This window comes from Heterodontus francisci, chromosome 15, assembly GCF_036365525.1.
Source record: "Heterodontus francisci isolate sHetFra1 chromosome 15, sHetFra1.hap1, whole genome shotgun sequence".
NCBI classification, from domain to species: domain Eukaryota; kingdom Metazoa; phylum Chordata; class Chondrichthyes; order Heterodontiformes; family Heterodontidae; genus Heterodontus; species Heterodontus francisci.
The window spans coordinates 31,682,144-31,710,042 of NC_090385.1; the positions used below are offsets into that span (position 1 = coordinate 31,682,144).

The 27,899-nt window shown below is 40.9% G+C and overlaps 1 protein-coding gene across 1 annotated transcript in view; it reads right to left on the bottom strand.

The window, feature by feature from the left end:
• Positions 1-20,804: 20,804 nt before the first annotated feature.
• kdrl (kinase insert domain receptor like) overlaps positions 20,805-27,899 on the bottom strand; it is a 222,310-nt gene continuing 215,215 nt past the window's right edge. The window contains exon 30 of the mRNA XM_068047355.1: positions 20,805-27,003. Coding sequence (XP_067903456.1) covers positions 26,790-27,003 — 214 coding nt within the window. The 3' untranslated portion in view covers positions 20,805-26,789. The remainder of the gene's footprint in view (positions 27,004-27,899) is intronic.

The following is a 27,899-nucleotide window of genomic DNA, read 5'->3' on the forward strand; positions in this document are numbered from 1 at the left end:
GGCTTGCCCCTGACATTTTGGCTGGTGTTTGGGACCTCCTGCCCAACGTAAAATTCTGGCCTTTAACTCTGTTTCTCTCTCCTCAGATTTTGCCAGACCTGCTGAGCATTGCCAGCATTTTCTGTTCTTTTGTTTCTTGACCTCAGTGGTGTCCTGGAGCTGAATTGTTGATATGGTGCTGAGGAGTTATTGGACAAGTTCATTTTTGGAAATATCCACTACCAACTTGAATGCCTCCTTTAGTATCCACCATTTTGATCACGGTGGAAAGACTATGCTGAACTTTCTAATTGTGGTTTCCAATTTATTTTTCCCATTGTTACTACCAGTTGGGAAAGGGGTCTAGGGTTCCCTCTCAGCCTTCACCTGGTCTTAACGTAACAGGGTTTAATTTTAAACACACCATTTTTTTAGCTCCCCCTTAGTGAATCCTTGTTCACTAACTTCCAATTATAAGGCAAAAAAACTAGCCAAACAGGTTTTCTTAGGTTTAAAGAAAAAAGGTTGAACTTTATTTAATTTAAACTCTAATTCGGTTAACGCCTACGGATATGCGACGCACCCACAGTAGCATGCATACGCGATATGCACATGCAAATAGAGACAGAAAAGAGCAGAAGAAATAAAGTGGAAAAGTTTGAGGCTGAAGATGGTTTTGATTACTGTTCTTCGAGCTCACTGTAAAGTCCTTGATTGTAGGTAGGTCTTGCTTTTCATTGGGGCCCAGTATTTTTCTTAAACCTTGTTCGATGCAGGAGACTTTTCTCTCTTGAAGTTCATGTGTCCTCATTGGGTCCAGAGGCTTGTGAGAAAGAGATGGGAGCAGACAGGAGAGGTCTTCTCACTCCAGGAGCAAATAGTCTTTTTGAGTTCAAAAACTCTGTGGCTCGTTCAAAAAATCCTGGACCAGCCAGTTAGTCATGTGACGAGCTGGTTTAACCAGTCCTGGCTTTTGTGGATTGTATCACCTTAGCAGTCTTTGGAATGCTCTTGCTTACACCTTCAACGTCTGGTGATCAAAATCCATTGCGGGTTGAATGTGTCAAGGAATGGTCCTTTTGTCTCCACAAGCACTGCCTGTTAGTATACAAATGTTTTTCAGCTAAGTGTCTGGCAACACTTGTAATGGGCCTTCTCTTCTTCCCAGCAAGTTTAAAATAAGTGTTCATATGACAAAATTAATATACCTCATTCTTGGCAGGTGAGGGCCTGCATGACACCATTTTCTCCCCTTCACTGACTGCCAACTGGGATATGGTTCTACTGGTGACAGCAACCCTCCAGTCATCTCACCCAAGTAAGCATTCCTCTTATGTTAGCTTTTATAGTGAGTGTTGATCGGCTGTTCTGCCAGTTAGGTATTATGGCAGTGTCCAATCTACTCTCACCTGGTGTACATAAAAATGCACATTCAGCAAGGATCATTGGATTGTGAACAAGAGAAGGTAGTGTTTCTAACATTACAATCATGAAGATTAACTAACAGCACACACCACGAATCAAACCTGGGGTCTCCCCCACGCCTATCATGGGATGCAAGCTCAATTTTATTTATTTATCCATCAATTCATTTTGGATAAGTCATTTTCTTTCCCCTTCTCTTCTTCAGATTTCTTCTTCCATCTGCCATTCCTTGAGTGGATGAAAGGGCAGTCAAGAGCTCTGATTCTATTTGTAACTGATCACTGTTGGAGGTGTGTGAGAGCAGTCTGACTTACTCTGCAGTATTGCATATGACTCTGTAGAGAAGAACCTTGTACAGTGCTTTCAGCTGGGCATATGATTGAAATTGGGAACCCATTGAATGACAAACTGTAGATATGATCCAGGAGTCCACCACAGTTTGGCACTGCATGTTCAAACAGTTACATTGCACACGACCATTCGTTCAATGCATATTTGAATTTTAACTACCTCCATGTGTAAGGACAAGTAGAGAGTAGATACTTGTTACAGGGAGGGAGAGAAATGTTCACTTTTGAGCCTTCTTATGAACCTCCAGATGATCAGTTTCTAATGGGATTGATAGAAATGGGGATATATGTTGGTTGTCTGCCCTCTCGTACTCAGCTACTGCACAGGCCCAGGGAGAGTAAATGGGGGAAAAAAACAGATGGAGTTTACTTCAAAAGAAAAAGATTGTACTGGTTTATAAGACTTTAAGTAGGCAGCTAGTTGAATTGATTTTATGCTATTTGCTTTTGAACTTGGTACATTTATGGAACAAGATGTGGACACGCTTGACATTTCAGGCACAACACCCTCTGCACAACCAGATAATGGACTAGAAACATTGCAGTAGTTTAATAACTTATGAAGGATTGAGCAGGTTTATACAATGTAGATAGCATTTTTTGACATACACTGTAGTGAGGGAAAGCTTCATATTAATTCAATTAAACATTGTTTAGAAAGGAGCAAATGTTCAGTGCCTAACATTTAAATAAATATTCCTTTAATCAAAGCTGTTTAACATGAAGGCCTGCTATGCAAAACAGCATTCTTCAAATTTTTCAAGATTACTTTATTAATATGAACTTTAATTGGACCAGTTAAATGTTTATTATGAAAATTTCTTGTGATTTCACCATAGCCTGACTGGCACATGTAAACTGAACTTTTAAATAGTTGTATAACATTAGAATTGCACTCTACTGAAGCAGTAGAATCCATTTTTAGTTGTTTGTCTACATAGTCAATAACATTTTAAATTATTTTATTGCTCAGAAAATCTTTGATTCTTTTGTAATTACAGAAACAAAGCTGTGGAATATCAATTATCATTCCGCACAACAATCAGAATTCCCTTCATGGTAGTCAGCTCAAAGATTGTAAACCTCTTCAGATAAACTTCCTATTGCTGTTGTCAACTGGCTTTGTTTTTTTATCTTACTAATTGTTTGAATTGCTCATCCATATGTACAGGAATCCACATATCACTATCCAATTAAATTTCTGATTTTGCCTTGTTCCACAGTGAACGCCTGTTTTCCTGAGTGGAAAGTCAATATTAGTGCAATGTTGTCACTAGGATTCAAGTGAAGCCTACTGATGTTGGGTGAAATTTTCATAATAGGATAGATTTTCTGAGTCCTGGCACACAATGGGATATCTCATGCTGTAAGAACTCAGAAACTCCGCCCCCTTGTGTCCATTTGAGATATGAGGAAAGCTCAATGATTAATTTTGTTCAAAATTTGGGTTCTGTCTGGAGAAAACATTTGAGCTCGACAGCTAATCAAAATCTAATGATTCCGTCACTGTTTGTGGTAGTGGTGGGTGCAATTTGAGATTATGATTTAAGAATGTGCCACCGGAAGTACACTGGAAAAACATGAAAGTATTTTGGCTTACGTAGGATTTTGCTGATAGCACAAATATGCTCCGTAAGCCAAACGACAACACCAGAGAATGGAGTTCAGCCTTTATAATTCTTGTTGATTTTTCACTCTTCTTGCATGAAATACTTCTGTGTGCTGCATAGAATATGAAGAATTGCTTTGGATGAGGTTGTTCAGTTAGCACATTTAATTTAATAAAGCCTTATAAAGGTTATGGATTAGCAAAAACTGGCGATAGCAAGATCCATTTTTATCTTCTAACACACAGTGCAGCTTTCCTTGCTGCATGTGTTAGACAGGAGATGTGACTTCAGAAAAGAATGAATTTATTTCTGTAATATTTTTAATGTGGAGAAACTACACCAAGGGCACTTAGGAATCACCAAGTGCCGAGTAAGAGCTAGGAACTCAGTATGGTGGCTGGGGGTTTCCAAGGAGATTGAAGACATGATGTCCAATTGCATTACATGTGCTACAACCAGAGAGCTACTGATGTCATCTTTGTTTCCATCCAGGCCATGGGAGGGCCTAGAAATGAACCTCTTTGACAATAGAGGGAAGATTTTTCTCATTGTAGTGTATTGTTACTCTAGATGGGCTGAAGTCAAACCAATACATGGCCAGAGCTCTGAAGCCATAATGAAGTCACTGAAAGAGATTTTCGCCACACATGGGATTCCAGACCTAGTGATCTCTGACAATTGTCCACAAGTTGTGAATGAGGCATTCCAGCAGTTTGTAGAAATGTATGTGTTTGCCCATATTATGAGTTCACCAAGGTACCACCAGGGCAATGGAGAAGCAGAGAGAGATGTTCAAATCATGAAATGCTACTGAAAACGAACAAGAATTTTCATTTTGTACTGTTAAATTACCGATCAACGCCACTCCAGAATGGGTTGGCTCCATGTGAGTTGCTAATGGGTAGGAGGTTAGGACACAACTACCCATACTCTCAAGCACCCTTCAGCCATGAATCGGAGCTGAGGACTCGAAAAGGGTGAGTGCGAGAAGAGAAAGAAAGGTTGCTTAAAATGGAGAATCATGATAGGCACTACAGAGCAAAGAACCAAGCAGGCCTACAACCTGGAGATTTGGTTTGGATTAAAAAACAGGGTCGATATGGGGAAGTGATGGAGAAATCTTCATATCCTTAGTCACACATAGTCCAGATCAAGGATGGATAAGGCGAAATAGAAGATCTTTGATACTGGCACATCTGAATAAAGAATTAATGAAAGTTCAAGAGAATCAGCTACCAGAGAGAGCTGATGAATCGGTGACACAACCAACAACAGATAATCCAGACGACAGTGAAGACAGAGAACGAGCCACCCGATAGTTCAACTCACACACAGGAAGGTGAGGAATAAGAACTGAATCATTCAATACCCTAGATAAGCAAAAGAACATGCTATGGCAGAGTCATGAGAACCCCACAGCGTTACAGACCTGATGATTGAAGTCAGAGACTTGGGGGGAGATGTAGTAGAATGCACATAAACTGTTGCTGGGTAGATTATGTATATAGACCTGAAGCATCATCACAGGATGTGATGTCACGAATCTGTACCTCGTGCTACTCAGTGTTCATGTAGTAAAAGTACCCCTGTAAATAAACTCCTGTTACTTTGACCCAGAGTCTATGTTCCTCATTCAATACTAATAGCACATTGACAAGATTATTTTTTGTACTATCTTGTTGACTAAGCATTTGGCTATCATCTTAATATCTCTTTGTGTGGTTTGATGTCAAATTTTGTCTGATAATGCTTCTGTGAAGTGCCTTGGGATATTATACAATGTTAAAGATGCTATATAAATGCAAGTTGTTGTTGATGATGATTCCAGTCTGGTTATCTGGTAGCAGTGCTCACTCTCATAATCTATGAGAGCTTTATTTGGTAGCTAACACTTTGTTCAAAACAGGACATAATGCAGCATCTCTTGTCTTTCTTTTTTCCTGCCCTGGGATAAGCTCGCCCATTTAATATGTGGATTAAAGGCCAGCAAAGTTTTGCCTGTTAAAGAGCATTGAAGGCATGCCAAGAGGAGCAGATGGCAACAGAACTGGTCCACACAGCAGTGTGTCACCATTCATGTCTACAGCTAGTTGCCAATGATAGAAAAGAACTGTTTTCACGAGATCAGATTAAGCAAGGAGGAAGTTGCAGAGCTGTGTAATTCAAATTGGGGATGTCTGTGTGGAATTTTAGCCACATGTTAACAGTTGTGGCTATCTCCAACATCATACCAGTCCCACCAGAATCACTCGAAGCAAGAATTTCCACCCTTTGAATTGCTTTGAAAGACATCTCTGAATACTTTGGCCTTCCGGTACCCTTTCATTTTCTTCATGCTTTTCATAGATACAATTTTGCAGTTTGGGTATGGTATTCCATGAAGCACCTACAGAAGAGAAGCAATTCAAACAGAATTTTAATCATAATAAAATAAACTTAGGTAAATAGTGTCCGTAACATTAAAAAAAAATCCCACTTAGGTCCAAGAGGGACTCAGTGATCCAAGCCCTTTCAGCAGTTTTGTTATAAAGTTCAAGTATAGAGTTGAAACCTAACAGGCATTTATAAACAAGCTCTGAACAGTCTCTGGGAATTGATTAGTGTCTGGCCATCTGAGCCTTTCAAAACCGAATGCAGAAAATGACCAGAATTGTTTTTGTCCCTTACTTTTTGACATAATTTTCTCTATTTCTGGGTTGTGAAGTAAATCAACAAAATGGCACAAGAGCACTAATTAAGTGGCATTCAACCTTGAATGTAAAGAACAGTGCACTGTAATTTATTGCACTGATTCTTCTGCATGGTTGAAGACATTGTTTGTTTAGTGATAGTGCTTGGAATCAAATTCCCTAAAGAGGTGCATGATGAATAAATAATAGAAATCAGACAAAATGATGACTGGTCTAAGTATTTGTCTGTGCAGGACATAGTGCACATTGTGATCAAGGTGAAGAAACTAGATACTGATTAGAGGGATGTTTACTGCAGCATTACAGCAGTACCCATTATTTTTAATGGTCCGGTGTCACAATCGAGACAAACCAAAAAATGATAAGTAGCTTAATATACTACTAGTTGACCACATGTGGTGCATCTCAATCAAATGACTGCTTCCATGACTCCTGCTCTCACTGTTCTATATCTTTTCTTTGTACATGTGTCCAACTCCCTTCTCTTTTGCTACCCCTGTGCATTGCTCTTTTGATGCCCTCTTTCATACTTTCCTCGATATTAGCCTCTTCACTGTCCATCCCTCTCTCTCACTAGCCCCTATTCTACCTCTCTAACTACCTCCCTATCCTCTTTCCTCGCTGTTCCCTGGGTCTATGTCTCTTTTGGTAACAGTTTGGAAATCAGCAGAATTCTCCTTTATGTGTTCCAGGGTCTGGTTACAGGTAAGATCACATTCACTCTTTCTGCTGTCTCTCTCCAGGTCGCTTTTATGCAGCTCTGCAGCGGGGAATGCCCCTCTGTGCAAAATGGGTTAACCTTCCTTCCATCACTTTCTACTGCAGGAGCCCCCTATGCTGCACCTGGAAGGGTTGCATTCATCATTTTAATAGCAGTATAACTTTAAAGCAATCAGCATCCCTTTAAAAGCTGCTGGCACTAGAAAATGTGTCCCTTTGTCTCATGCAGTTTGCTCTCAAAGCATTGTAATTTTAGGCAAAAATTATAGCAAGTAATCAGCTAATAACATTATTGGCACATTCTGCAGCCAAAGATTAGTGCTCCCATAAAGCTTGGGCCATATTATTGACCTCTGTAGCATATTTTTCACTATAGCAGTGTATATTGTAATTACTTTCACTGAGATCCAATGTAATGGGTGTGCTGCTTAATGAACTCAAACCACCTAACTAAATTGCTGTTTGTACCTGATGTAATGTACCCTTCCCATTTACTACCATTTATATAACAGTTCTAAAGCATAGAGTTATAGTGATAAGGTAAATAAGAAGAAATTGTTTTCTATTACTTGATGGGCCAGTAACCAAAGGACAGAAATTTAAGATAGCTGGCAAAAGAGAAAGAGGGGAGATGAGGAGAAATTTCTTTACGCAGTGAATTATTACAATCTAGAATGCACTGCCTGAAATGGTGGAGAAAGCAGATTCAGTCTTTACTTTCAAAAGGGAATTGGAAACGTAGTTGAAAAGAAAAAAAAAGGCAGGGTTCGAGGGAAAGAGTGGTGGAGTGGGACTAATTGATAGCTCTTTCAAATAGCCTATTTTTCAAGCAGGCACAACACCAATCAACCCAAATGATCTCCTTCCCTGTTTAAGATTCTATAATTCTGAGCATATAATTTCTTAGCAAATTAGTGTGAAGCTTAAATAAAACAGAAAGTGCTGGAAATACTCAGCAGTTCTGATGAAAGGTCACAGACGTTAACTCTGCTTCACTCTCCACAGATGCTGCTTGACTTGCTGAGTATTTCCAGCACTTTCTGTTTTTATTTCAGATTTCCAGTATCTCCAGTATTTTGCTTTTATTTTAGTGTGAAGCTTACTAAGTTTCAATTGTATAATATGACAACTATTGATTAAGTCAGATGCTGTCATACTCCTTTGAAGCATGCATATTCTAGGAACCCAGAATAGCTTTAATTTAAAGCTTTAAAATATGGGGTAGGTTTTATTTAAGCCTGTTTTCACAGTTTTCAAACAAGCATCCGCACCAAGAGACCCAAGAATTGTCACCTTCAGAGTGCCCATAGGTTTTCTAGCACCAACATCCCATATCTTGATGAATAACCTATCATGGCATCAGACCAGGGTAGACAACAGAGAAGATATTTCAGAAATGTGCAATGATAACCATTAACTTTAACTTGACGTAATGTGTATTTATTATTTGGTAGCCAGTAGGTCTTTTTTTCGAATCCTATTTCTGTTTATAAGGGATATCCAGATTACATGTATTTAAAAAAAAAATTCCTGTCCTAGGTGCATGGACAATAGAATACAGCACAGGAAACAATATAAGCAAAACACAGTCAAAATGTCTTCCTTGATATTCTGCCTACTTGACTGTTCTGTCATCCCTTAACAAAATGCAATTTTCTGCTGGAGGTTTATGAGGTAAGGCCGTAACCGTTGAACATATCAACAATTTGTAAAACAATGTCCCTTGCAGACAGAACTGAAACCTGACCATAACTTCACTCAAATCTAAATAAGGAATGTATAGAATAATTTGTGGTTTTAGATGAGATTGCATATCACTATAAGGCTCAGGAAACCCAACTATACTATTTTCATCGACTTTCATAAGATTTTTGACCTACTCACTCATGCAGTCCTCATGGTGAAGCTGAAAGCTATTCCATTAACAAAGCAAACCTTAGATTTTACCTGGGATTTGTACTCCTGCTCTAAGATTTGTGTACAGTAGATGAACAGCTCTGTCTCTCTTGGAAAAGGAGTGAGACATGTTTCATCAATTATGTGGTGGGTGGCATCATGTGGGATGGCTTTGGTCTCACTGAGAAGGAGTGACGGGGGTTAGGTCTTTCTCATCTTCTTTCATGCAAAATCGCAATAGAGGTTAATTTTGTGATATGTGACGCATGTGCCCAAACAGTTCTCCTTCATGCTTTCGATCACAGCACTCAATGCAACCTCTTTCCCTGGTCCACCTGCAAGATTCTGGACTGAGCTATGAGGTGATTTGAGACAAAAAGATGAAGTGGTGGTTCTAGTGCTCCAGCCTGCAAACATAAACCACACTGGCAAATATAGATTTCCCAATAGATTGAACTGGGAGAATTTAACATGGTGATGGGTTCCCATGGCTGTCAGATGCTTGGCTGACCAAAAAAATAAAACAGTATGCACAGCACATGTGCCGTTCAAAATTGAAATAACCATAATTTGTCCAAGCATCAGACAGTTGTTGACAACAAATTCAATTTAGCTGTGCCGAGCATATTTCTGCTCAGCATGCCCAAGATAAGATCAGTTAAGTCACTCAATTCCCATTTTGAAAAACTGTAATCCAGGAATATGATGACAGTTCTATCAGATAGTCCTGTGAGAGTGCTCTACTTGCGTCACATGCAGCTGTAAGCAGACAGCATTCCTACATACATCACATTCAAGTCCTAAATCCATTGCATTACAACATTCCAGTTTCCTTAGAAACTTTAAAAAAAACTGGAAGTAGAAAAAGGGGAACAAATTTAAATCACTTTAACAGGAATATTGCTGAGAAGTGGAATGCACTGAAGGAATGAGAGCTAATCTACCAGATCTAGCAAACATCTGCTATACATCTGCCATTCATATTGTGCAAATGGTGCTTCAAAATAACATATTTTCAATGGCATTTTTTAACTGAATGTCTGTTTTTTGTTACTTGTTTTTGTTTCTGCTCATTGGAGGTTGCGTGTTTATTTTTAATGTGTTCTCGTCAACACATTTATTGACTTCTTCATGCCTTGCCCCATCTGTGACCAATAAAACAGCCAACTTTACCTTAGGCATCTACTAATGGAATCAGCTGTCAGTAAATGTACAAGGCTGGCTTGTTCCCTCTCTTTGGTACCTCCTCAAAATATTATAATTGAGATGGGATCTGGGCATGAGTGGGAGAATGTTCCATAGCAGAATACATAACTTTTCTGACACTAATGGATCAATTTGCCATATGAAGATGAGAATTTGAAACTTGGAAGCATCCTCAAGAAATGCTTCTGCTTCATGGATTGCTCTGGAGGAGGCCTGCAGTACTCAGATGAGCAGGTATTAAGATTTGTGATAGTATGCTGCATGCAGCACAACCTTGGCCATTATGAGGGAATAGCCCTTGCCACCACCTATCATGCGAGAAGCTGAGGAGCAGAGCATGAGGAAGACGAGGGAGAACCAGTGGAAGAAGAAGTGCAGCAGGAAGTGGAGGAAAAGGAAGAGGAAGGAAGGCTACAATGTAGGTGATCTTTCTCACCTGGTCGTAACAAAAATTTAGGTGCTAGCATCCGGAATTTTACCCACAAACGAGAGAAATTGGAAGTGGGAAGCCAAATTTTACCCAAGTAAAAAAAGAGCAAGATTTCAATACAGGTTTTCTTGTAGTTGTGTGTGATTGAATACTAACATGTGATTGAATACTAACATGTCTGCAACTGAAGCTAGTAGAGCTAGTAGAGCTCCAAGACAGCATCTGCAGTATTTTGCTTTTATTAAAGTAACTTGGGATAAGTTAAAAGCACTGTCTATGGAGGAGCTGAGGAAAATGGCTGGTCAGTGTGTCAGTATGTGGCAAGGCTAGGAAGTCTGAACTCCTAAGGCGAGTGACCAACCATTTTTCCCTTGAATCTGAAACAGGGTTAGAGAGAGAGAGAAAGAATATTCCAGAAGGAATACGAAGAAAGAGAGCTGAAGTGGCTTGAGTTAACTAGGGGGTGACAAAGTAACCCCAGTGAAAGTATGACCAGTATGGAGGAGCGTAATTCAGGGTTGGGTACAGAATTGTTAAAACTAGCCCAACTAAATCCAAAATTCAATGAGGAAGATGTAGAAACATTTTTTGTGTGCTTTGAGAAACTGGCAAGCCAGCTAAAATGGTCAGCTGAGACCTGGCCTCTTATACTGCAAAGCAAGCTAACTGGAAAAGCCGGGTTTATTCCCTGTTGTGAGTTGAGAGTTCATCAAATTATGAACTGACAAAAAGTGCTATCCTTAGGGCATATGAATTAGTACCTGAAGCCTATCGCCAAAAGTTTAGAACCCTCAAGAAGCAAGCTAATCAAACTCATCTGGAGTTTGAAAGAAGTAAGCAGCTGGCTTTTGACCAATGGCTGAGGGCTCTTAAAGTACAGCTCAGCTTTGAGAATCTCAGAGAAGTAATTCTGTTAGAGGAATTTAAACACTCTCTCCTACTCTCCATAGGGACCCATGTAGAGGAGCAGTGGGTCAGAGAGCCCAGCAAGAGGCCATTCTAGCTGATCAGTTTGCTTTAATTTATAAGTCAGTTTCCCAGGGGACAACCTTTCCTAGTCACCCTCACAAATCCGAAAAGGACAAAGGATGGGAAGATGATAGGAACCCAAGCAGTCCTGGAAGAGAAAGGAAAGCAAGAGACACAGGGGACCCTCCTCTAGCCAAAAAGGAAGGTGCTGTGATCAAGAGTGAGACCCGGAGACCTATGTGCTTCTATTGTAATAAAGCAGGGCATTTAAACGCTGACTGCTGGAAACTAAAGTGAAAGCCAGTAGAGTTAATCAGGGCACACCCACTCAGTGAAGACGGTAACCTGATGGAAAGCACAGCAGAGCAAACTGTGGTTTTAACTGCAGTAAGAGTGAGACCCAGGAAGCTTATGGCTGCAAGTGCAGAAAATTTAATAGGATTCCTGAAGGTTATCAGGGTTTTGTGTCTGAAGGAAAAGTAACCCCATAACCCTCAAGTGGGGCAAGCAAGCCCATCGAGATTCTCAAGAACACAGGGGCCACTAGATCCCTTTTACTGGGAAAAAGCCTGACCTTTTCCCCAGAGAGTGCAGTGAACACCAGAATGGTGGTGAATGGTATTGGAGGGCAGTGCACCTGTACACCAGGTGCACCTGGAGTGCGACCTAGTTTCGGGATCGGTGACCGAAGGGATTGTCCCTAGTTTGCCTGTGATCGGGGCTGACCTGCTCCTAGGTAATGATCTGGTAGGGGTGAAAATGGTAGCCCCTCACAGTAGTGAAAGAAAGACTGCAGGAGGTCAGAGGGACAGGGCAGTGGCAGGTGATGGACCCCTGCAATTTCCCTGAATGTCTAGTGGATCAGGCCATGATCAAACCAGCTCCCCCAGAGGAGACTGCAATGGCACTGCAAGCAAATGACCATGAGGTCTGCCTGTCTGAGACTTTCTTTGGAAAGTTAGGAGACCCAGGGAATGAATTAAATGGATTTTCCCTAACTGAGGCTCAGCAAGCCAACCCAGTGTTGCGAGAGTTAGCACAGGCTGCCCAGTCTGAAAGTGAAGCCCAGGGAGTCCCTGATTGCTACTATTTAAATAATGAGGTACTGATGAGGAAATGGAGATCTCCTCAAAGACCTGAGAGCAAGGAGTGGACAGTAGTTCACCAGTTAGTGGTGCCGCAGAGGTACCGGAGAGAAATATTAAGAAAGGTCCACGAGCTGTACACGAAAGACCAAAGCCCACATAAGACAGCAGTGTGACTGGCCAAAACTCCACAAAGATGTGGTGGAATACTGCAGGAGTTGCCACATGTGCCAGGTTGAGGGGAAACCCCAACCTACAGTGAAACCTGCACACCTAAGTCCTGTACTGGTGTTAGGAGGACCCTCCAGCAGTGGGCTAGTGAACTGTAAGGGACCCCTGCTGAGAACAAAAGGGGACAGGCAGGCACAAGGATGGCAATAGTTTAGAAAGGGAAGGGGAAAAAGTGACCAAGAGGGCAGGTTAAAGGAAGCCCGGGAGGATTCCTGGATGAAAACCTTTACTGTCCGGTCAACCAAGCCCGAAAAATTTGAAAAGATAGACCCCACATCCTCCTATGTAAATGCAGACACTAGAACCCACCAGAGTTGCTAACAGCATTTATAGGAACCTGCAGAGACAACAAAAGACCCCCTAGGGGGCAGGGAAACCATGAGGTTAATGCCTCACCTAGTTGGAGTGCCACAGAGGAGTGCAGTATAGTCTGCACAAATACCTGCAGGCAGGAGTCTCCTAGAGGACAAAGGGCAGATTAGCAAAGAATCCTCCCCACAGTCAGAAAAAAGAAATCCATCCATCCCCCTAAAGTCAAAAGCCTTTGCATGACGCAGCAAAGCACTGAAAGAGAGTTCAGGAGAGACCCGCCCCCTACTGAATCACCTGGAAAAAAAAAAGTTTCAACTCAGGGCTAATTAAACTTAACCATCTCAAAGACCCTAGGCAGCCATGGAAATGGGAAAACTGAAGAAAAACTTTCCCAAAGAACCACATGTTTATTGGGATGCCTAAAGGGGCAATTTTAATAAGTTTTAGGATTTGTGAATCAATGAGAGAAATGCATTTTTAAAAAAAATCTTATATTTTCTCTCGACCCTTTGAATGAAATGCGCTTTTCTCAAATTGCATTTCATTCCGCTGGGTGTGGAGGTGTCATGTCAGGTCCCCACCTGCTAAGATTGAGGCATATTAATTTTGTGATGAACTTTGATTTTTTAAACTGTTTTTGAAGCGAGGAATTGACTTGTTTAACAGATCAGCCATGGCTGGAAAAAAAACATTTATATACTAGCAGACATCAAAGGTGAGGAAGTGCATTCCAAGGCCTGCTAAGAAGGATTACAATCCACAAGGGCCAGGACTGGTTGGACCAGCTGGTCACATGACTAATTGGCTGTTCCAGGGTTTTCTTTTGAACTAGCCGCAGAGCGTTTGAACTCAGAAAGACTGTTATGCTCCTGGACTGAGAAGATCTCTCCTGTCTGCTCCTATCTCTTTCTCACAAGCCTCTGAATCCAGTGAAGACACATGAACCCCAGGAGTCCCCTTCAGCGAACAAGGTTTAAGAATACTGGCCCCAATGAAAAGCACGATCTACCTACAATCACTCTACAGTGAGCTCGAAGGACCATAACAAAAACTCTTCAGATATTGCCTCAAACTTTTCCACTTTATTTTTCTTCTCTTCTTTGTCTCTATTCGCATGTGTGTATCGCGTATGCATGCTAGCCTGAGCATTTCGTGTATCCGTAGGTGTCAACCAAATTAGAGTTTAAGTTCAAGTTTAATAAATTTCAACTTTTCTTCTTTAAACCAAAGAAAACCTGTTTTTGCTAGTTTCTTTGCCTTATAATTGGAACACGGTGAACAAGGATTCACCAAAGGGGAGCTAAAAACACGGTGTGTTTAAAATTGAACCCTGTTACAGTAAGACTAGGTGAAGGCTGAGAGGGAACCCTAGACCTCTTTCTCATTGAGTCATAACACTCCACTAACTGGGAAAGTTTCAGTTCTTGGGTATCTGAAATGAAAAAAGAACAAAGGTTGTGTTGTGTTGAGAGGAGAGGAGAAAATAACAAGTGCATGTTAGTCTATCTGCAATTTGTGAGTCAGAACAGATTATGAGATGGGGGAAAAGTGTGAAGAGAAAAGGAGAATTAATCTACAAATACTGTAATCAGTGATCCCTCCAGTCCTGTCAGTGCTCACAGTCTCATCAATGTCCCTTCCCAAGATGACCAACACTGTCTCCTCCATGAGGGTTAAAACAAGTAGGTGTGCTTGTCCTCCTCTACTTCTTTCCTCCTACCTCCAGTTATGTGCTGCCTTCTCCTCCAAGAAAGAGGGAATTGTATCAGTGTCCATCCTGCAATATGTTAGGGTGATGTGGGTGGCATGGTCAAAATAGCTACCAGTTCCATGGCTGTGTGAAGCTTGTAAGAGGACTAAGCATGAGGTAAAGCATATGAATTGAAGGGTTTTGTACTGATTGATACAAATAGATGATAGAGATGATGGGGCTGGAGTGAATTAAGCAGTGGATGAGGCCATTGGTATAGTTGGCAGGATATGCCACTTTGAAGATTGATCTTTAGCAACTCGTGTCCAATCATTAAACTTCTTCCTGCACTGCATCCATGTTCTTGGAGCTACACTCCTGGCATTGACCTATGACGCTCCTTGCATGTCTCAAGAACCTCCGGCCCCTCTGCATATACAGGGTGTTTCTCTTTCTTGTCTTGCTTGTCTACGTCTTGTTTGTTTATAAATTCAGATTTGTATTAGCTGAGTTGGCGTGTTATTTTTGTTGTACAGTATATCTAGGAATGGTAAAATGTCAACCTTTTGTCCTTGCACAGTGAATTGCTGACCTAAGTTGTAAGCTGTTGGTGGGGAGGCCACAAAAGGACTTCAGGTTCACCTTCCACTGGGAAGAAGGAAGTTACTGAAGCTATAATCCACACCCACACCAGGCCACATAGCAAAGTTTTGCTGATTTTATGTTGAATATTGCAATTGTTACGAGGTCTGCTTTCAAAAGCAGAGAATAAGATATTTAATGATTTCAGGGCATACTGAACTGCTTCTGATGTCCTTCTAGTGTTATGCATCTTCTGCTGGCAGTTTGTTCCCTTAGCATCACTAATGTTGATCTGTGCTGACCACTAGGGAGTAGATGAGAGCAGCCCAATGAAGTCAATGAATCTTCTCCCCAGTCTCTTAACTTGGGCTGTTGTAGGGGGGACTTAGCCAGATGCATTGGTGCTGATCAACTTACAGTCAAGTGGAAGAAATAAAACTCAAGCCTTAGTTATAGGAATGAAACTGGGCAGGTGGAAGGGGTATCAGTGGGGGGGCATTTTGGTAGTAGTGATCATAATTCAGTTAGATATAGAGGGCTGGATTTTACTAGCCCCCCGACATTGGGGGTCATGGCAGGGAGACCTGGAAAATGGCTCTGGGAGAGGCCTGCCATGGGCCTCAATGCCAGGAGGGCCCTAGTGGCGGCCTCCCTGCTGCCCAGTGGTGGCATCATAATTTGAATATGCTAATGTATTTAAACAAATGAATTAAATAGTTACCTGCTCCTGACGTCAGTACTGGTTCCATATTGTTGGTGGCGGCCAGCACACTTGTGCCTTCGGATCTCCATTCGGAGATCTGAGGCAGAACACTGATTGGGAGGGGGGAGCAGGTAGGTTTTCAGAGCAGGAGGGTGGGTGAGAGTGGGTTAAACGTTTTCATTTGGTCTAGAGGGTAGTGGGAAAGGGTAACGTGCATAGTTTATTAACTTTGGAGGGGGAAGGTTGGGAGCACAAGGTCAGTTTTTTTGGTGCGGAGTGGGCATGTAATAAATTTGATGGTAATTGGGGGTTGGTGGGAGATGGTGGGGATAACTTTATTTAATTTTTAACATTCATGTATCTTAAACAATGTCAATTACATTGAAGGGCTGGAAGCACTTTAAAAATGGCGTCGGTGCCTGCGCAATGGCACCTGCGCTGTTGCCGGGGATGGACCACCCGCCCCCTCTCACGTCATCGGGGAGGGGCGGTCAGCCCTGGCCATGTAAATGAGCCGCCACGTTTAATATCGCAGCGGCTCCGCAGAATAAATCACGCGCGCCAGTCCTGCCATCTTTGAAGCTCGCCGCCGATCTCGGTAACATCTCCGGTAAAATTCAGCTTAGCGTAGTTAGGGAAAAGGATAAGGGTAAACCAACAGTAAAAGTTTTATATTGGTGAATTTTAATAAGTGGAAATTGTGATTTGGAAAAACTGAAGTGGAAACAGCTACTTGAAGGTCAGAGCAGTGGGAGGAGCTAAAGAGAGTTCAGAACAAATATGCTTGCACGAAGAAAAAGGGTGGGATTCAGGGCAAGATTTTTACATCAGGGCGGAGACCCTACCCACTGGGCAAAAAGTTGTGAGTGAGCCCACCTCCACCGGGTCTGGAAGTCACGCCATGCTTTTACGTGGCCCAGGCCCTTAATTGGCTGCAGGCAGGACTTCTGCCACCCTGTGGCAGGAAGTTCTACCTCCAAGAGCTGCCGGCCAATCAGCAGGTCGGCAGCTCTTCAGTTCGAGCAGCGCCACGGGAGTGGTGGCCACTGCTGGGACTGCACCCAGTGAGATGAGCAGCAATGGAGGAGGCCCTGGAATTGCTGTAAGTATGTGGGCCTCGCCGGGGACAATCGGTGAAGCGGGGCGGTGGGGAGGAGGGAGGTGTCAGTCAAGAGGGTGGGGGAGGTGCTCCAGCGGGGGCGGCTTGTGCCGCTGGGGGTGCCCTCCAAGGGGCACAGGTTACCCAATCAGGAGTGCCCTGCCTCTGGGCCTGCAAGGTGGCTGCTTGATATTACCGGGCGGCCTCCTCAGGTGCTGAAATTCCTGGTTGCTGCTGGTAAAATACCAGTGGCGGTGAGAGTAGGCCCTAAAGTCGCAAATAATTGGCCACTTAAGGGTCTTAATTGCCTGGGACAGGTGGGCCATTTATCAACTTCCCCCTGCTTGTAAAATTGCAGTGGGGGTGGGAAGGCATTTGGAATGCACCCCCCATCTCTCACTTAATTTTATGCCCACCCCCCCGCCTCCAGCCCACTCCCAAGGGGGGGGGTGTAAAATTCCTGCCCACAAATCAAGAGCTCAATACTGCAGAAAGCCTAGAGGAGAATAAAAAGTGCAGGGGTGAAAGTAAAAGGAAATTAGGAAAGCAAAGAGGGCATGAAAAAATATCTTCAAATAAAATCAGGAAAATCGAGAGATAGTTTCTAAATACATAAGGAGCAAGAGGATAACTAAGAAAAATGTAGGGCCAATTACAGACCAAAAAAGGAACTAGTGCGTGGAGGTGGAACGCGTGGCATGGTTGTTAATGAATACTTTGCGTCTGTTTTCACAAAAGAGAGAGACAAAGCAGACATTGTAGTTAAGGAGGAGGAGTGTGAGATATTGGATGGAATAAACGTAGTGAGAGAGGAAAGGTGTTTAGCAACCTTAATAATTGATAAATAACTAGGCCTGGATGAAATGTATTCCAGGCTGCTAAGGGAAGCAAGGCAAGAAATAGCAGAGGCTTTGAACATCATTTTCCAATCCTCTCTCGCTACAGGCATGGTGCTGGAGGACTGAAGGACAGCTAACGCTGTACCCTTGTTTAAAAAGGGAGGAAGGGATAGCTTGAGTTGTTGCAGGCCAGTCAGTCTAACCTTAGTGTGGGAAAATTATTGAAAAAAATACAGAGACAGTATAAATCATCATTTATAGAGGCATTGATTAATCAAGGACATCAGCATGGATTTGTTGAGGGAAGATTGTGTTTGACGAACTTGATTGTATTTAATGAGGAGGTAACAGGGAAGGTGAATGAGGGCAGCATGTTTGATGTAGTCTACATGGATTTCAGCAAGGCTTTTGACAAGGTCCCAAATGGCAGACTAGTCAGAAAATTAAAAGCTCATGGGATCCAAGGCAAAGTGGTAAGTTGGATCCAAAATTGGCTCAGTGGCAGGAAGAAAAGGGTTATGGTCAATGGGTATTTAAGTAGCGCTAGCCAACAAACAGTGTGGGTGCACTGCCCACACACAGTAAGGTAGCAGGCAGCACCAATTTAACGTGTTGCCTGCAACGCAAGTTAATAACATACCGTAATTCCCGTACACATATTTGGGGGGTAGCCAATTTAACCCCTTTGAAATTCTCCTTGCTGTGAATTGTAATGCTGGAGTCCAGACACAATGATCTGTGGCACAATATGTTGCAGCACACCAAAAAGCTACACTCATGCTCCCCATTTGACATTTCAATTGCTTGTTTTATCATAGCTGTCAATTAATAAACGCCAAATCATTTGGTTGGCTCCTGGCTGTATACTGGACTGCTTCTCTCTTTATGATTCTGAAAAGAAAAGCTCACAAGCAATAAAATATAATCGAATGCCAAATTTGAAATGGTAGAGTAGTGACAGAAAACAAGGAGGTCAGAATTGGACTGCTCGGGTATCTGAAAATCAGGAGGCAAAATGGGAAGTGGGGACCAGTCCAAAGGTCATGATTAGAAACATGCATTTTCATTTCCTATACCAGTTTTCAGTACAAGTCACGTACTTTTACATTACTTTTTCTCAACAATGTTCTCTGCCAATGTTTCTTCCTTTTTCTTCTGTCCTGAAGGCTTTGGGGAGAAAATTTGTTTGTGCTTCACCAGTTTATGGGCATAAAATGAGTGTTAACCCTACCATATTGGTTAAGGCACTCCTTTGGCATATTTGATGGCACTTGAAATGAACCCTGGGCTGATTATAATGTGCAAATATGGGTCCTGCACTTGAATTAGGAGCCTTTTGGGAATTTGGTACCTGAGGCCTATGCAGCAAATTATGGCAGGAATGTACAGGAAGTAGGCTGGGGCAATGCTATTTAAAGGGATGCTCACCTTCTTTAGCACAAGTCTCTGGCTAGTTGTCTTAAGCTGCTGGAGTTTTTGAGAGTCATTTTGCACCTGATTTGTCTGTGTATTGGCAGCTCTTAAGAGTATAGAGTTGACATTTGTCTGCTTCTGCACAGTTGTGTTTCATTGGCTCCATGATATTCAGAAGTTTAGTGCCGTTGCTGAGATTGCCATTTAGGCTGCCACACCAGGGAGAACTGCAACAGGTAAACCAGGCATCTGAATTGAGCTAGCAACCCTGGTCAGACAATTGTATTTCTTGCACCATTGCAACCAGGCATGTGGAGTATTGCTGTTAGTGCTGACCTGCTTTGCCCACAGCTGCCAAGCAGCTTGTCTCAAGACCTTCCTGCCACCTGCTGGTAAGAAGTCATCTCTCCTCCTGCCTGTCTCCTCCAGCAACACATCTAAGTAGCATCCAAAAACCAGGTGGCGGGAGGAGGCCTCCCCTACCTCTCTTCTGCCTGCCACTTTTGCAAGTTGAATCGAATGTAAGTTGTCTGCAGCCACACTGCATCTCCGCTGTAAGAGGTGTAGGTCCCATTAGGTAAGCTAACAATCACTAGATCTAGTAGTGTGCCAGCCCACTTACTTTATGATGATGAGGTTCCCTCCCCAATTTTGCTTCCTACTTGCACCCAGGTGATTGGGCATGCACTGGTTGTGTAGCACCATTTCTGGTCTGCCAGTGAAAACACCAGAGGACATCATCAGTGTAGCTGCATTGAACAGGTATGGTCGCAAGTGGCAGGAGCAAATCAGTTAATGACCAGTGAACCTGGTAATCCTGAACACAACAGACCTGACATCTACGGCTGAATTTTCACCCTCATATGGTGGTGAGAACAGAGGCAGGGGGCTTGGAGTTTCATGCTGCTGACCAGCGTGCCAGTTTGCCAGCACCATCCTGCTCCTGGGCCATTTTCCTGGACGTGGCATCGGGGGCGAAAGGGCTACACACCCGCAAGTGGTGGGTAGCCAATTAAGGTAAGATTAAGGCCAATTATCAGAGGCCGAGTGGAATTTTCCAGTCAGCCTGTGGCCCTTCTTGTGGCATTGGGAACAGGCCATCTGCTTGGAGGCAGCCTTCTGGGGCTCCCCCTCCACAATGCTGGCCCAACAGCGTTTTTTTAAATTCAAAATTTTTTAATGTTTATGAGAGGACGCCTCAAGATGGAGGTGCCCTCTCACTCCTTACCTGCAACCACAGGCTGCAGGTCCCTCCATGCTGGAGCGCCTCCTATTGGCCCTCCAGCTTTGAGCCCACCCACCATCTTAATTGGATGGTGAACCCACCCTCAGGCCACTAATTGGCCAATTCATGGAAAATTACTACCAGGTGACTGTACCCCACACAGTGCGGGGATGGGACCCCCATTTGACCCCAATGTCAGGGTCCTGACCCAAAACCTAAAATTCTACCCCTGATCTGAATGGCTAATGACCGCATCACATGGTGAATTTATTTGATGAACCATTGAGCAATGTTTTTTCTAAAATAATGAATACATTGAAAAAGACAGAAACACATAAGTAACAATGCTATAAATATATGTAAACTTTATTTTTTGTTAATAGCTCCAGTAGAGTTTAGGTTATATATGAAATACAGAGTTCTCCAGTGCATACATTCTTACACAGATAATACATAGACATTCCTTATTACTTTCCCACAGAATAAATGGCAGTTCTCCGCTGTCCCTTAAGAAAAAAAAATCCTCTAAAATCAGTTGTATGGGCACTTTAAAACAAGTGGTTCTTAGAGAAATAAGTTGCCTTGATATGAATAGATATCCATTTTTAATACAAAGGATTAGCCTGTCCTGCAAGCAGTAGTGTCGGATTCAGAAACAAACCTTTTATGCTGCAGCACATTTCAGTTCAAAAGTAAAGATAAACTAGAGCATTGAAAAGAACCCTGATTTATGGGTTTGCAAGCTTATAATATGTACATTAAGCTTTAGAATAGTTCCAGTTCTCTGTGGAATGCCTGTGCTCCTTATTCAAAATCTGTCAGTAAAATATGTAGAAAAGGAACTTTTTTGAGGACTGTTTGAAGACTACTTTAGCTTCCTGAAAATTTGTTATATGGCATATTCTCATTTATTATTTTAATATTAGTTTTCTCCGATAATGTTATTAAAAAAAATTCTGTGTGCAAGAAGTGAGAGAAGCAGCCTCACACTCTGATGCTGAGCAAGCATTCCAGTTTAATGGCTGTCAAAATTCTCATCTCGAACAGAAAGCTGGTATCCAAGTGGGATTTCCAACAATCCACTTGACTGCTTCTCTATGTTCTCCTATATTTGTAACTAGTCTGTGAGCAGTCTGTGCATGTGTCTGCAAATGTACTGGAGCTCATTTATAACAGGATTTGCAAATCACTACATCATGCATGACATTGTCCCCTGCTTGAAAAGACCTCAGCTGATGAGACACATGATGAGAATTAGTAGCCAATATTCCCTGAAATAACCTCGTACTACACCTTCCACTTGTAACTGCCATCTCCAACAACTCTTAGGGGAAGTAGGGGAATATTTCAATGACCAGCTTGATACAATTTGTTAATATTTAAAGTTAATTGGTAACAATGACTTATTATAAATGCAGAGTATCGGTAGGTATTTCTAATTTTGAGAGCTTTGATTGTAGTCTCTGCCAACTCTCTCATATACTATACAACCACTTGTGTGATGCCTGACAATTCCACGGGCAGGAGAGAATTCATGAGGGGAGACTGTACACATAGGAGTAAGCACCTCTGACCATTGTTGTAAAAGATGTTAATGAATAGCTCACGAGAGTTAGCAGAAGAAAAAACAATAGTAGGAATGAAAAATTAACATGAATGAAAATATTCTATTTGAATCACATTTTTAGGACTCTCTATGTGAACATTTCATAGGAATTACAACTAAAGTTGCATCATTCTTTAAGTGTACTGTTATACTACCCCATTTGATGGGCGGCTAGTTTTTTTCAGCTGGCGCAGACATGCTGGGCTGAATGGCCTCTTTCTGTGCCAAAAAGTTTCTATGGTTCTATGGATACAAAATTCTGGTGCTTGGTGATGTGTGCATGTATAATAAGTGAAGCCTAGTCTCATCAGGAACAATATTAATACATTGTAAACAGGCGAAGTGAATACAATTTGAAACTTGTGTGTACTCACTAAGACCTTTCATTCAATATCCAGGAGAATTACATTTATTTTAATTTCAGAACACTGGAAATTACTGAAATGAACATTAGAAATATCTGTGCTGGCAAACTAGACATGCAACTTCACTACCTTGGCATTGAAGCTGACCATTACATTCTGTATAAACTCTGCACAGACATAAAGATGTAAGGAAAACATCACGGGCTAATCCATTGATTGAGTCATTAAAAGAAGCAAGGAGACTTATAAGTTTGTTATTGTTGTTCTGCATGTGTAAAATAATAATTAATACTAGCTGTTTGGTAGACAAAAGTCTTTCATTGCATTTTAAAACCATATAAGCCTCTTACTTAAATGTTATTCACTGCTATTTACTTTATGCAAAATAAACATGTTTCCAGTTAATTGTACGTAAACAAAAACAAGCTACAAATAAGTGCAACTGAACAGATAGCATAATCAGTGGCTGGCAGGAATCCAATCGAGTGATCCTGATGACATCATAACTCAAGTATTAATAAACATCAACAGGATTACAAATTCAATTACTGCCTGAAGATCACTCCCAGATATTGGATATTCTTTATATTATATAGTGTATAGCTTTTGCTTTAAAATTAAAGTTCTGAATAAGGAATTAAGAAAAAGGCCATTTGACCCATCAGGCTAGCTCCATCTTGAGCCCATCTATGATTATTTTATCCTGGTCATGAACCAGACATTCACTACAACCTTTTTGATCCCCTACTTTTAAAAAAAAACTCATGGCTTTGAAAGTACACTGTGTGATAAAAGTGCACCAATGCTTAATGGATTTGTCTAATGTTTCTCTGTCCACTATTTTTGCAGCATCATTAATTTGTTTGTTTTAAATGGGTTAACATCTCTGTAAAGTAGCGGAGAGAGGAATTTCAAATGAATGCATTTTTTTAGCTCAGGATATTATGGAGCAAAGTTGGGTAAATAGAGTTGAGGTACAGATCAGCCAATGGTGGAAAATGCTCAAGGGGTTGAATGGCCTACTCCTGTTCTTATATTCCATTATGCTATATTCTTACAATATAGTTTCAAGGCAAAGTTCCTCATTCAAAATCCCCTGAAAAAGAACATATACTGCTGCTAATTTCTTTACACCCTCAATTCTATTTGGCCATGATGTGTGGAAGGAACAATGTGATAAAGGTGATGGGTGATAAAGGACTAGAAAATACATAGGATGATGGGATGTCAGATACCTTCAATTCTTATACTGCAATATTGAATAACTAGATTTGTAACTATACATTATATAAGATAACACAACAATAATGGGTATTTTTTATATTTGTAACATTCACAGTAGACCCTTTGGAATCTGATCTTTTTCAATTGTTCATCGGACTTGTGAGGGATTTACAGCACTCTGGGAGTTGCAGTGAATAATAACTTTTTTTTGCTATTTTGTCTTCACATATTAATGAAAGAACTCCAATTCCAGAGTTCTTTTAAAGCACTGTAAATTCACAGTAAGCAAAGTATTCCCTGTTTTAGGCTGCAGCATCCCTTTTCCATTTAATTAAAAAAGCCATTCACAATCTGTCATCTAGGGACATCCCTAACATACTTGGAATGGTTTGGACAGTTAATTGCTTATAATTAGCTACAACAAATTCCTGTGCAAGGTCTAGAAAAAAGGGATACAGCAACATGAGATTACCTGAGACCTTTTTCACTCTAACTACAATTATTGACATAAAGGCATGGAGTGATTACAGCCATAACAGTTCTTCCTAGACTTTCTGAATACATCTTTTGGTAACATCCTGACCGTAGACTAGGAAGATGTAAAAACATTTGCCATCAGATTGTTTTATAATATATATAAATTCAGTATTAGAAATATTGTAAGGTGTATGGGTAATTTGAAATATTGAAATTACTTCTTGCTTTAGTAACTAATTGCAAAGCTATATTTTTGATATTTTATTTTGCTGTTTGACTAAATTCAGCATTGGAATTATAACACCAGGTGTCTTTAAATTAGTAAGTTTATTTTGAAATAAATACTGGAATTTGTAGAATATTAGAAAAGGAATAAAACCAATCAGCTGGATATAACATGTTCAGATTCAAAACGTCTCCTTGAATGGGAAAGCCATGGGAAAATTTTCATTTAGATGGTTGTGCTGTTCTCCCAGCCCTCACCACTGCTCCCAAGATTAAAATCCAGATAATTTTTCATTCTTGCATCAAATGCAACAAATTTTTTTGGATAAAAGATTAAGGAAGTAGTAAATCTATTTGTGAAAATAGTGCACTTTGGTTATTTAAAGTTAATGTCCAATAATGACCCTCTCTTAAAGGGAGAAAGAATCTAAATTTTTGATTATCCTTACAAAATACTCTGAGTTTCTAAAGCAATTGAAATTGTATTTTATGTCGTTGCTAATCAGCTTCATTCCTGCTGTTTAAAGTTGTTGTGATACCCCTGAAAATAGGCTATTAATATTTCTAAAAGTTTTTCAGATTATTACAAAATATTGTTTCTGAAGCATTTGACACATTCATTCTCACTTTGAGAGATCAGGATTTTCTCCTTCTTAAAATATATAACTACTTTGTTCAACATAGCAAAACACAATATGCCCCTGTCAAATGAGATGACATTAAGTTGTGCCCCAGTAGGAACTGTCTCAATCTCCATAATTGGAAGGGGTGGATACCATGTAATTATTGTGCAGGACTTACACTCATCGTCATGAGGTTAGAACAAGTCAGTTATTGCAGGTGTGATAACAATGCTGTATGTGTTCCACATTGTGCAATGGGTGGGGTGGGGGTTTGCTTCAGGGGAAGGGTGAGTCGTTGTTAACACTTCTGAATAACAACCTGATACCAGAAAACCTCCAGCACAAAATGCCATGATGAACAAACATTAATGGAAAAGAAAAGCTTGTTTGAATGTCATTCTTGTTTGGAAAGCCATCCGAATATGGGCACATAATAGAAGAGACATCCTCACATTAAAATAATCCTACAGTTTATATGGCTCTAATTTCCATTGCTTTCAGTTAGATGTGGAATAATCAAATTTTAATTATCTGCTGCAATTGTTAAAATCACATTGGTGAAGATTTTAATGTTTTTATTGAAATTAATTAAAATGGAAATTCATCGTGCCTGGAGTGGTGTAATGATATTTCCAGCTCATCTACCAACAATGTTACAGGATCAATCCTAACAGAGTTTGTGACCAGCACAAGGTTCTTTCACTGCTTTTCAATTAGCCATCTTCTTGCCTTTTCCCCCTATTTTCTCCTTCATTATCTCCTCAAAGGCTCCTCACACCCACCTCCTTCACTGGAATCAGAAACTCTGTGCCACATATTTATAATCTACATCAATACAATTTTTGTGTTCAGCTTGTTGCTCCTTATCTAGTCTTCTGCAAGACATACTTCATTTTGGAGGCCCAGCTCAAATTAACCTGGCTGAGACATGCAAATCATGGGAACTGAACTCAGAACTGTTTGTCGGGGACCTTAGACCACTAAGACATCATTAAAGTCATATAATTTCATACACCTCTTCTAGTATTCAGCATTTCACTGAAGTCAGTTTATGTGATAGTACTGGCTAAGATACAGTGGGAAATTTTGCTTAAAAGTTAAAGAGCTAAGCAATTTTGAGAAGATACAAAACTAGGGCACCTTAACTTTTGGTGGGGGATCAATACTGCATCTCCTACTGACTGAACTATGTGAGAGCTGAATATTGGGAAATATGTAACAATAGCTTCATTTGAACAAGGGAATCAGAACATTTAAGTAAAAATACAGAAAAGGCTGGAAACAAAGAGCGGGTCAGTCAGCACCTGTGCAGAGAACCGATAAGTTTATGTTTCAGGTGCTGACCCTTCTTCCGATGTGTCGGTTAAGAAAATGGTTGATAGAAATATGCTTTATACACATAAAAATCCTTTTTTTTTAAGCAACATTCCCATGATTGACTAGGAAGCTTTGGACATGTTTTGAATTTTTCACTGTTACAATCTGATTCACTGACTACACACCACATCTATGTGATCCCTTATATACCCACATCCACTCAGCATTGCAGTAATGTTACTGTCTGGGGTTCTTCCTCAAACCTGGGGCTTTTAAGAATATTACTTGCAGATGTACTTCGCAGTGAATGAATACTGGGGTTTTAACAGAAGTGTTTGTGGTAGATTTGATACCCACGATTATATGGCTCCCTCTATATCCCTTTAGCCAAACAAGAGATTGATTTACAATATTCAGGATATTCTGTTGCTGTATGTTCCTCATTCAAAGGCTGTATTGACAATTGTGGTGTGGTGACATTTGGAAAAGTCAGTTTATTCACACTGGTGGTGTGGTGTAGCGAACAACAGAGTTGTAATCTGGTGGTGGACTGTGGCATTCCAAAGTCTGATCCATAGGCAACAGAACTGAATCTTCCAGTGCAAAATCCAGGCCTTCATCCTCTGTACCACACACATTGGGCTGGAGTGGGTTAGCGTGGTCTTCAGCCTCAGACAATACAGACTCTTTGCTTTTACTCACAGCTCTCATTCTGTTTTAAGAAAGAGAAAATGAAATAAAAACAATTAATTTTGAGGAAACCTTTCAACCTGAGCTTATTGAAGAGAGGTAGTGATCAATAGGCCTTGTGAAGAAATTATTGCAATTTTTAAAGATAAATTCTAAAAGCAAATGTGGTCAAACCAGTAACATTTTAAGAAGGATATCACTGTTTTATATGGCACTTTAAATTTAGTGTATATGAAAATGAAAAAACCTATAGCACTATACTATGTTACTCAGAATTACCTTTAAGTTGTTCACATATAAGGTTGCATTAACTGATCTGCACTCCCCAGCAAGAAGTTAATGTCAAAGAGAGCACGTGTCAGAGAGTCAGTAGAATACTGTTGTAGTCCTATCTTTAACATACATTGTTGGGACTGTGGGATTGGTGAATTTACTCTATAATGAAATATTTTTGAATGCAATGACTGTGATGTAGGCAAATATAGCACACAGTAGTAAGAAGACTGATCAGTTAATCAGTTTAATTTGTATTTGTTGAAAGAGGAATATGTTTATTGGTATGCACTGGCATGCCAGTGTAAGGGTTGATATTGGTAAATGACACCATAGAGATGGCATAGCTTTGCTTTTGTATTTATGCTTTTCATGGGATGTGGGCATCACTGGCAAGGTCAGCATTTGTTGCCCATCCCTAATTGGCCTTGAACTGAGTGGCTTGCGAGGGCATTTCAGAGGAAGTTAAGAGTTGACCACATTCACATGTAGGCCAGATCAGGTAAGGATGGCAGATTTCTTTCCTTAAAGGACATGAGTGAACCAGATGGGTTTTTACAACCAAACAATGATAGTTTCATGGCACCATTACTGAGACTAGCTTTCAATTCCAAATTTTAATTAATTAACTGCTTAAATTCCACC